Below are 11,677 nucleotides of genomic sequence, written 5' to 3' on the forward strand. Positions count from 1 at the left end.
CACCAAGTGTGTTTAAGCTTACTTTCTCCTGATTTATCCTTGAAAAGGAAGGGGGGAGGAAGATGAGCAGCTCATGAATACTCTACGTAACAACATGAGCTGGTTATGATGATGTCCTGGTATCATTGGATTGTAGACGCTATTAAAGTTTCCACTATGGTTGCTATAGAAACAGTGAAGCGTGATTCAGGCATAAAGCCTCTCATAGAAAAGGTATTTCAGAAAAGCAAGGTCTAAGCTCATCTCCTGCAAAACCTCAAAAGTCATCAAGGCTACTCCACAAAGAAAAGAATTCATCTGATACACAGTGTTACCTTTTTTGTTTTTTGCGTTGGTTTGCTTCCTTTGTATAATTTATTGGCAAGAAAGAAGCAAGAAGCAATCTGCCAGAGTTGGGAACAAGGACAATTTTATTGTTCTAGGATTCGTCTTCTGTTTGGTGGTGGAAAATAAACCAGGGGTGATTGTTTGCTCTCTGCTGATGCTGGGCACCCTAGAAATAAACATACTCTCTACAAAGAGAACTTTTATTTATTTCTAAAGATTTTATTTACTTGAGAGAGAGAGAGTGCACACACACATGTGGGGGGAGGGGCAGAGGGAGAGGGAGAGAGAATCTCAAGCAAACTCTTCACTGAGTGGGGAGCCCAATGCAAGGCTCCATCTCACGACCAGGAGATCATGACCTGAGTTGAAATCAAGAGTCAGATGCTCAGCTGACTGAGCCACGCAGGTGCCCCAAGGAGTAACTCTTAACTGGTTTTTGGGGTTGTGGAGGGAAATAAAATATAAATAAATGGTTACCTGGGGAGTGAGAATTCATGAGTTCTTATTTGGTTACTCAAACTTTAAAAGTTTCCATTTTCCAGAGTGAAAGCGTCTGCCTTCAGCTCAGGTCATGATCCCAGGGTCCTGGGATCGAACCCCACATCGGGCTCCCTGCTCAGCAGGGAGCCTGCTTCTCCCTCTCCTTCCACCCCTCCCCACTGCTTGTGCTCTCTCTCCCTCTCTTTCTCTCTCTCTTAAATAAATAAATAAAATCTTAAAAAAAATAGAATAAAATCAATCATTAAAAAAAAAGTTACTTCTCCATAAGCATAATCTTTTTTTTTTTTTAAAGATTTTATTTATTTATCTGAGAGAGAGAATGGGAGACAGAGAGCATGAGAGGGGGAGGATCAGAGGGAGAAGCAGACTCCCCGCTGAGCAGGGAGCCCGATGTGGGACTCGATCCCGGGACTCCAGGATCATGACCTGAGCCGAAGGCAGTTGCTTAACCAACTGAGACACCCAGGCGCCCCCATAAACATAATCTTTTACTCAAAAACCTTTTAGTGGTTCAAAAGTTTATTGTGGAAGACTATTACGCCTGAAACTCAGTTTTCACACTCAACTATCATCCACACACAAAAAATCAGTCCTTCAGTCATGGAACCTACCTCATGTCCCATATGCCATTTTGACTGTGATAAGATCGATCCATTCCCACCAGCTTAGGAATCAGGAAAAAATCACCCTCTCAAACATGAGGCAGGGGAAAAAATGGAAAGAATAGAAAGAAGCAAATCTGGAAAGGAAGTATGTATCAAGTTCAAACAGGAAAAAATAAAAACTCAAATGTCCTCGAAGGCAGAGGGCAATCCAAATGTTATTGCACTCTTCAGTTGGAAAATTCCAATTTTAACAGCACTGTTATAAGCTACAGTTCCCCTTTTCTAGGAAGTTCAGAAATTATCCTCAGTCTTGCTATTTAAAGTATAGTTCATGGGTTAGCAGCATAGAGAGAGTCCTCAGGAGTTTTTAAGAAAGGTGGGATTGCAAGCTCCACCCTTCTGCAGCTTCACTAAATCCTCCAGGTAATTCATAATAAGCATGCTACATTTTGAGAAGCACTGATTCTAGTCCTGGAGATTTTTTCATGTCCAACGTCTTCCCAGGTGACACCAACACTGGCCATCTATCGAATGCACCTTGAGTTGCGAGGATCTAGAGAGGTCACCGGTTTTCCATCCTGGCTGCAGGGGAGAATCACCTCAGGAACTTCAAAACGACATGATGCCCAAGTCTCTGCCACATAGACTCTTGTTAATACCTGGGGTGGGACCTCCACATCAGTATTTTTCAAAAGCTCCCAGGTGGTTCTAATGAGCTGCCTGTGATGAGATCCATTTACCTAGACTAACCCTTCATTTTATAATAATTAAAACCCCAAACTGACACCAGAATAGGGCTTGGTGGTTTCCCTACATTACCTCATTTGGAGGTCCTCAAAACGTATCTGTAAGGCGGGGAGAGCGGATATTTTTATACTCGCTTAACAGTTGAGAAAACCGAGGGCTCAAAGTTGGCTGAGAGCTGATTCTGTTACACTAACTGCCAGAGCAGGCAACTCACTGCTGTTTCTCTGGCTGTGAATAAGAGGAAAGTTGAGATCTAAAATTCATACACCGTCCAATATTTGCCATTGCAAGTCTATAGGTAAAGCTTGAAAGCATTTTACAGGGTAAATCATTAGTTCCAATCTCTTAATTTTATATGTGGGGAAACTGAGACCCAGAGATTTGTGTCAAATCACAAGATTTTAGCTGAAATGTGAACTCAGATCTCCATACTCCTGGTTCAGTGTGTTTCCCACTAAACTGCATTTCCCAAGTGTGATCGACAGATGCCACAGAATACAAACAGATGTTCCTCGGAAAAAGCTTATGCACTAAGCCACCTCTATGTTAAACCAAATTAAATAGTGTCCTTCACCTCAGGACCTCTCAGCCTTCTCTAAGCTCACGTGTCTTCTGGATCTCTGAGAGCTTTATATAATAGATGGTATTTTCTCAACTTCTTTTGACTATGGGACCATTTTATTTTTCAGTCAAGCATCTTGAGTAGCCCTATTCTAATGAGCAGACTTTGAAGAAGACTGTTAACCTTGGCTCTCTTCAGGGTTATTCTGCTTTAGTGGTTGGGAACAATTTGTTATGCCCCTGAAGGTGGAGCATCAACTACCAAAACTAAAGGGCAAAGTATCATTAGCACCATGAAGCCTCCAAAACAGCCAGTTCAAGGTTGTGAGAGTATTGCCTCACCATTGTATTCCACCTCGTCCCTTGATAGGCCGCACCTCAGACCCATTCCCACCACAGGAAAAGTCATTTTCATGTCCTTCAGCCGGATGGCTACTTTGTAATGAGCATTCCCCTGTGTCAGGTACTGTGTGAAACGCTGAATGAGGATTATCTTGTTTAATCCCGGAAACAACCAAATAAGGTAAGGACTCTTCGTATCACCACTTTTAAGCTTAAAAATTTGAGACTTAAAGAGGTTAGGTAACATGTCCAAAGTCAGACAGTAAACAACATAACTAAGGGGTTTTTTGGTTTTTGTTTTTTAAAGATTTTATTTTTTTTTTTAAGTAATCTCTGCACTCAACATGGGGCTCAAACCCACAACCCAGAGATCAAGAGTTGCACGCTCCACCCACTGAGCCAGCCAGGCGCCCCTGGAGCTAGGTTTTAAACCTAACGCTGCCCAATGCCAGATTCAGTTGTATGATTCAGAGACCACGTTGCCACTATAAATGATCTTTTTCCATTTATCAAACTGTTTATTCCTTTTATCACAGAAAAGACCCTTTTGTTTTTAATTTTTAAGAATTGTGGGGTTTAGGGGCGCCTGGGTGGCTCAGTCGTTGGACGTCTGCCTTCGGCTCAGGTCATGATCCCAGGGTCCTGTGATCGAGCCCCACATCAGGCTCCCCGCTCCAAGGGAGGCCTGCTTCTTCCTCTCCCACTCCCCCTGCTTGTGTTCCCTCTCTCGCTGTGTTTCTCTCTGTCAAATAAATAAATAAAATCTTTTAAAAAAAATGTTTAAAAAAAAGAATTGTGGGGTTTAGCAAATCTAAAATGTGCAGTGCAGGCTAGAGGATGGGAAATTCCTGCAGGAGTCAATGTTGTAGTCTTGTATCCAAGGGTAGTCTGGAGACAGAAGGAATTCTGCCTTTTCCTTTAAAGCCTTTAGCTGATGAGCTGAGCCCACATTATAGAGGATAATCGGCTTTACTCAAAGTCTACTGACTTCAATGTTAGTCCCATCTAAAAAATACCCTCACAGCAATATCTAGACGTAGGGGTTTGACCAAACACCTGGCAACTGGAGATGACACATAAAATCAACCGTCACACTGTGTGATATACAAAATCATTAAAATGTAGGTATCTTGCATCCCATAATCCAATTTCCTTATTTTTACAAATGAGGAAACAGGTCAGAGAGGATAAGCCCCTGGCTAGCACATGCGCTCACAGGAGAATGGGCACATCCAAATCCCCAGAACCCTTCAGAAGTTGCTCACTACCTTCTAATAAAATTAAGTGGAAAAGTTAAATCCTTCCCAAACACCATTTATTTCTATTTTGAAGACTTGATTAGAAAAAATCAGCAAGCAGTCAGTTCATTTTATTATTTCTATCCAGACTATTGTCCCCAACACCCTGGGTGTTAAGACGACCTTCAGAGCAGATGCGGAGTCTAGAAATAGCTGACATAGTCCTCCCAGAAGGTGGACTTCTTTTATCTCAAGTCCACTCCTGTACTGCCTACCCCACCCCCTCAACTTCTCTAGTCCCACCTCTCCTCCGTGTCTCAGGCTCTCCAACCTGATGCCCCCCCCTTTTTTTAATTTAAATTCCAGTTAGTTAACATGAAGTGTTATATTAGTTTCAAGTGTACAATATAGGCTTCAACACTTCCATACATCACCAGGTGCTCATCACAAAAAGTGCCCTCCCCATAATCTCCATCACCTATTAGCCCATCCCCCCCGTCTACCTCCCCTCTGGTAACCATCAGTTTGTTCTTTATAGTTAAAAGTCTGTTTCTTGGTTTGCCTCTCTCTTTTTTCCCCCTTTGCTCATTTGTTTTGTTCCTTAAATTCCACACATGAGTGAAATCATATGATATTTATCTTTCCCCAACTGACTTATCTCACCTAGCATTAAACTCTCTAGTTCTATCCACATCATTGCAAATGGCAAGATTTCATTCTTTTTTATGGCTGATTAATATTCCATTTTATATATGTATGTATACCAAGTCTTCTTTATCCACTCATCAATCGATGGACCCTTGGGCTGCTTCCATAATTTGGCTATTGTAGATAATGCTGCTATAAACATCAGGGTACATGTATCCCTTTGTATTAGTATTTTTGTATTCTTTGGGTAAATACTTAGTAGTGCAATTGCTGTATTGTAGGGTAGTTCTATTTTTAACCTCCTGAGGAATCTCCCTATTGTTTTCCAGAGTGGCTGCCCCAGTTTGCATTCCCACCAACAGTGCAAGAGGATTCCCTTTCTCCATATCCTCTCCAACACCTATTGTTTCCTGTGTTGTTGATTTTTAGCGGTTCTGACAGGTGTGAGGTGATATCTCATTGTAGTTTTGATTTGCATTTTCCAGATGATCAGTGCTGTTGAGGTTGATGCCTCCTTTTGCCTCTGGGCTTACAATCCCCTCTGAGGCTGCAACGCTCTTTCCCCAGCCCTCCCACACACACCCTCTTTGCCTAGATAAAGCCCATTCATGCTTCAAGCCTCAGCTTAGACATCTTTTCCTCAAGTAGTTCTTTGCCCCTCCCCCACGGGCCTGGCTTACCCGTCCTTCCACGTGCCCTATGGCTTGCAGTGCCAGCCTCCTGCCATTTATTACCTGCTTCTTTATCTATACCCCCACCAGTGTCTTGTTCCATGGTATCCCCACTATTAGGGTCTGTCACATAAAAGACATTCAATACATATTGATTGGGGGAAGGAAGAAAGAAGGAATTTCTGTGGGATCTTTCTTGCACGGTGAGACTTAGATCTGTCAACTCGAGACAGTCTGGGATGGAAATTGCCCAGAGAATTGTAGGATGTAGAGCAACTCAGGCCTGCCAGGTGCTTGGGAGTCAGTCTAGTGACCTGGCATCCAACGTACTTTGCCGTCTTTGGAACGTTGATAACACCAAGGGGTTATCAGTATACGGCAACACAAGGCTAAACCAGGGTGATAGACGCAGGAATGGAAAGGGACCCGTAAGAGGGGTATTTCATGGATAAATTGTACTGCATTAGTTGGGATGTGAAGGAAGAGGGTGCAAGATCAGAAAGTCAGAAGAATCTGGCCTCTGGTACAAGACAATATCATCAATTCGATTCCATATTGAATTTGAGGCATTAGAAAAACATCTAACAATGTAGTTGGAAATATAAAATAAAGTCAAGAAAATCCATAGCCCTTCACAAATTTGTCATCTTTATATCAATTACTATTATCAGAGAAGGGTCAGGACCCGTCATTAGAGCAGTGATTGCCCACATGGCATTAAGAAGATTCTCCCTTCCCTATCTATCATCATATCATGGTGCCTGGAATTTTGTAATTAAAATGGTATTTTTCAGGGGTACCTGATTGACTCAGTCCGTGGAGCATGCGACTCTTGATCTCAGAGTCATGACTTCAAGCCTCACCTTGGGCATAGAGGTTACTTAATTTAAAAAAAATTTAATATATCATCAAATACATATTGCATGCATATATTATATCTGTGGAAGGAAAAATAAGAAATGGTGGTAATTGGTTACCACCAGAAAAGGGAGACTGAGAGCTTGGAAGTCAGAGGTGGGAGGGAGACCTATCTTTTACCATTTACACTTTTATAGCCATTGAAGCTTTTTATCATGTACATAGATGTTTAATCTAGAAAAGAAAAATTTACTTTTATTTTTAAAAGTTGGAATTTGTCAGTGGTGTTGACTAAATTATAGCAATGAAGTGGGATAATGTACAGTCATTAAAATGAAAAAAGAGCTCTGATCCAGGACATGCTGATACAAAAGATGTCCATCGGGGCTCCTGGTGACTCAGTCGGAGGAGCATGTGACTCTTGACCTTGGGGTCCAAGTTTGAATCCCACATTGTGTGTAGAGATTACTTAAAAAAAAAAAAACTTAAAAAAAAAAGATGTCCACGATGATTTGTTAAGTGAAAAACAAAATTCGGGGTGTAAACATTGAAAAGTCACTCATTTAAAAATAGTCGTATTTAAATATTTGTTAGTATGCGCATAGGGGAAAGCCTTGATTACCTCCGCAAGACTGAGTCAGAGGAGGCTTGTTTTCTAAGCTATACATTTTGACATTGCTTGAACTTTTACAAGGAAATATTACTTTATAATCAGAAAATAAAATAATTTAAAACATTTCTACTACATCACAAATGGCTCAAAATGGGGGGAGGTCATCATCTTCAGCAGCTGGGGAAAATTTCAACCCCTCTGTGCACACGGGGGGTTCGTATATTAAGTCATGGAGAAGTATCATAAGACAGTCTTGCCTCACAACAATGCCTCAATAATGTTTAATAACTGAATCTGTAATTAAACTCAATAATGTTTAGTAATGGGATATAGAGTAGATACAACTTGTCTCTTTCCCCAGTGCATGATAGACTAGGTACTTATCACTGGGAACTTAAAAAACAGAATTTCTGCCCCTAAGGCCGCTTCGATCAAAAGTGACTTCACATCACCTGCTTTCTTCCCTTTAGTGCTCCCCAGTTACCCAATCTCCTTTTCCTCCCCCACGCGTCGTCACAGCTCACCTCTTCTTTAAATTGCCCGTTGGAACCACAAGAGGGCAGCAGCCTCAAGAACAAGAAAGGCTCTCAGGGACTGGTACGTCTAAAAAGCAAAGGGATGATGAGGCTACAAACTGTCATCAAAACTTTGAGAGATTTCAGCATCTCGCTCTGAATATGTGTGTGACCACATTTACTATCCTGCTGTAAGTGATAAACAATGAGTGGAAAAAAAGATCCGTGCTGGTGAGTGGAGCTAATATATTTCCTTCTCTTCCAGATGCTGACCAAGAAGAGGTGAGATAGAAAAGATATGGTCTAGAACCCAAGACTTAACCCTAATTAAGGATGGAAGGCGAATCTTACCACAATACGACCACTGTCAATGGCACCCCAGTAAGTCACCAGCCTTTGGAACGCCATGGGTTGTGGGAAGTCATCACCATTGCGGCTGTGACCGCTGTGGTAAGCCTGATCACCATCGTGGGCAACGTCTTAGTCATGATCTCCTTCAAAGTCAATAGTCAGCTGAAGACCGTTAACAACTATTACCTGCTCAGCTTAGCCTGTGCAGATCTCATCATTGGGATCTTCTCCATGAACCTCTACACTACCTACATCCTCATGGGACGCTGGGTGCTCGGGAGTCTGGCTTGTGACCTCTGGCTCGCCCTGGACTACGTGGCTAGCAACGCTTCCGTCATGAACCTTCTGGTGATCAGTTTTGACCGTTACTTTTCTATCACAAGACCTCTGACCTATCGGGCCAAGCGTACCCCAAAAAGGGCTGGCATCATGATTGGCTTGGCCTGGCTGATCTCCTTCATCCTTTGGGCCCCAGCGATCCTCTGCTGGCAGTACCTGGTTGGGGAGCGGACGGTACCACCAGATGAGTGCCAGATCCAGTTTCTGTCCGAGCCCACCATCACTTTCGGCACTGCCATCGCTGCCTTCTACATCCCTGTTTCTGTCATGACGATCCTCTACTGCCGGATCTACCGGGAAACGGAGAAGCGGACCAAGGACCTGGCTGACCTCCAGGGCTCTGACTCCATGGCCGAAGCGGAGCCAAGAAAGCCGGCTCATAAGGCTCTGCTGACGTCCTGCTTTAGCTGCCCTCGACCCACACTGGCCCAGAGGGAAAGGAACCAAGCCTCCTGGTCATCCTCCCGCAGGAGCACCTCCACCCCTGGGAAGCCATCCCGAGCCACTGGCCCAAGCACCGAGTGGGCCCAGGCCGAGCAGCTCACCACCTGTAACAGCTACCCTTCCTCGGAGGATGAGGACAAGCCCGCCGCGGACCCTGTCTTCCAAGTAGTCTACAAGAGTCAGGCCAAGGAAAGCCCGAGGGAAGAATTCAGTGCCGAAGAGACCAAGGACACGTTTGTGAAAGCTCAAGCTGAAAAAAATGACTGTGACACCCAAAAATACTTCTTGTCCCCAGGTGCTGCTCATAGACCCAAGAGTCAGAAATGTGTGGCCTATAAGTTTCGACTGGTGGTGAAAGCTGATGGGACCCAGGAGACCAACAATGGCTGTCGCAAGGTGAAAATCATGCCCTGCTCCTTCCCAGTGTCCAAGGACCCTTCGACGAAAGGCCTGGATCCCAACCTCAGCCATCAAATGACCAAACGAAAGAGAATGGTCCTCGTCAAGGAGAGGAAGGCAGCCCAGACCTTGAGTGCCATTCTCCTGGCCTTCATCATCACCTGGACCCCTTATAACATCATGGTCCTGGTTTCCACCTTCTGTGACAAGTGTGTCCCAGTCACCCTGTGGCACTTGGGTTACTGGTTGTGCTATGTCAACAGCACCATCAACCCCATTTGCTATGCCCTCTGCAACAGAACCTTCAGGAAGACCTTTAAGATGCTGCTCCTCTGCCGATGGAAAAAGAAAAAAGTAGAGGAGAAGTTGTACTGGCAGGGGAACAGCAAGCTCCCCTGAAGAGTTAACAACTCCCCTCAAAAGAGTAACTATGGCCGATTTCTTTTGAGGATGGGTCAGCCGATTCTGGTGTATTTATTTTCAAAAAAAAAGACATCTGCCATTTGGGGCACCTGCGGACTTTGAAAAGGCTTAAGATCTGTCACCAAAAGGAAGGAGTCACAGCTGCCACAAGTGCTACCATATTGAATGATTCTTGCCTATGACCAAGGTCACCTGATGCCACTGGAGTTTGCCGTTGAAGAGACAGACGTGTGTCCCTTCCCAGGAGGAGGAACGCTGGGTCACGATGAACAGTGACGTAGGGAACTTTTGTTCCCTAACCTTTGGGGAGCAGCAGGGACTGGGTGGAAACCTTCCCTGTGGAAACCTGTATTGAGGTTTTGTGCAATATGTATGTGTCTGTGAAGTTGTGCTCCTACCAGTGAGAACTGGGAGACCATGTCGCCTGTTAACAAGAGTGACGTTCAACCGGCTTCTAAGACTCTATTTGTTTATAAACTGATCAGTATTATGCAGCTATTATGTGTTCTGTACTGTGGTATGTTTTCTGTCCTTACATCTGAGTGAAGCTCTGCTCTTCCTTTCACAACCGATGCCAGTTCCTGGTACCCACTGAAACCATGCTGGTCCCCAGGTTACCATCCTTCCTCTCAGAATCCTGGGTTTGGAAGGACACTGAAACCTGATCCCCCCGGGTCCTATAGAGGGGCTCTACTCTGTTAATAAAGATGGTCAAGTCTCCACAGTTATGTTAGTTTTTACCAGTGGGTATTTTTTCCTTTTATCTAAACAAATATTGTATATTCTATTTTGTGCCCACGTGAGCTTAATTATTTATGCTCTGTTCTAAGGAAGACTACTTCACTACATAAAGATCTTCTCTGGGCTATGTAATCACGATTCCTTTGTTTTCAGAGGCATTACTTCCTTTTTTTTTTTTTAAAGATTTTATTTATTTATTCATGAGAGACAGAGAGAGAGAGAGGCAGAGGCAGAGGGAGAAGCAGGCTCCCCGCAGAGCAGGGAGCCCGATGCGGGACTCGATCCCAGGACCCCGGGATCATGACCCAAGCCGAAGGCAGACGCTTAACCGACTGAGCCACCCAGGCGTCCCCAGAGGCATTACTTTCTAATTTCTTCACAAGGCCAACCTGAGACAAAATGTGGAAAACAAATTTAGGTTCACCCCACGCTTCCAAAATTCTTCCAGAACTCTTTGCCTGCCTCCAATTTCCCTCATCCAGACAAAGGTCACAACCAGGCACAAGCAGGTCACCGTGCTGCCTTCAGCCAGAAGTGCTGCTTGGAGGGACAGCAGGGGAAAGGCTTGCTTTTCTTTCTTTCTTTCTTTCTTTTTCTTTCTTTCTTTCTTTCTTTTTCTTTCTTTCTTTCTTTCTCTTTCTTTCTTCTTTCTTTCTTTCTTTCCTTCTTCTTTCTTTCTTTCATTCTTTCTTTCTTTCTTTCTCTTTCTTTCTTTCTTTCTTCTTTCTTTCTTTCTTTCTTTCTTTCTTTCTTTCTTTCTTTCTTTCTTTCTTTCTTTCCTTCTTTTTTTTTAATAGGTCCTTCAAATCATGGCTCAGAAATGACTTATCATTCCTCTCCAAATTCACTAGCAAAAATGAGAAGCTCAGAAAAGTACAGTTGAGGTCCAGTGAAGCTGGCTATAGTCATTAAAAATGAAAGCCTCATCTTGGAAAACAAAACGTAGATCATAGTAATACATAAAAATAAAGGTTATCAAGGGCGCCTGGGTGGCTCAGTTGGTTAAGCGACTGCCTTCAGCTCAGGTCATGATCCTGGAGTCCCAGGATCGAGTCCCACATCAGGCTCCCTGCTCAGCAGAGAGTCTGCTTCTCCCTCTGAGCCTCCCCGCTCTCATGCTCTCTCTCTCATTCTCTCTCTCTCACATAAATAAATAAAATCTTTAAAAATAAATAAATAAATAAAGGTTATCAAAATATCATACATTAGAGCATCAAAATGATCAAAAACTAAATTTAACTGCAATTTCTCTGTATATAAACAAACTGAATCCAAGGTGGGTTTTTTTGAAAATTCTGAGAATACACCAATGTGCAAGAAATAAACTATAAAACAGCACACACAATGAATAAAA

At 43.4% G+C, this 11,677-nt stretch overlaps 1 protein-coding gene across 1 annotated transcript; it reads left to right on the top strand.

The window, feature by feature from the left end:
- Window positions 1-7,905: 7,905 nt before the first annotated feature.
- Window positions 7,906-9,558, top strand: CHRM5 (cholinergic receptor muscarinic 5). Its single transcript, XM_036082588.2, has one exon. It carries the CDS (start codon window positions 7,960-7,962, stop codon window positions 9,556-9,558), a length of 1,599 nt encoding a protein of 532 aa, XP_035938481.1. The 5' UTR covers window positions 7,906-7,959.
- Window positions 9,559-11,677: the final 2,119 nt, after the last annotated feature.

Source organism: Halichoerus grypus, chromosome 8 (genome assembly GCF_964656455.1).
Source record: "Halichoerus grypus chromosome 8, mHalGry1.hap1.1, whole genome shotgun sequence".
NCBI lineage: Eukaryota > Metazoa > Chordata > Mammalia > Carnivora > Phocidae > Halichoerus > Halichoerus grypus.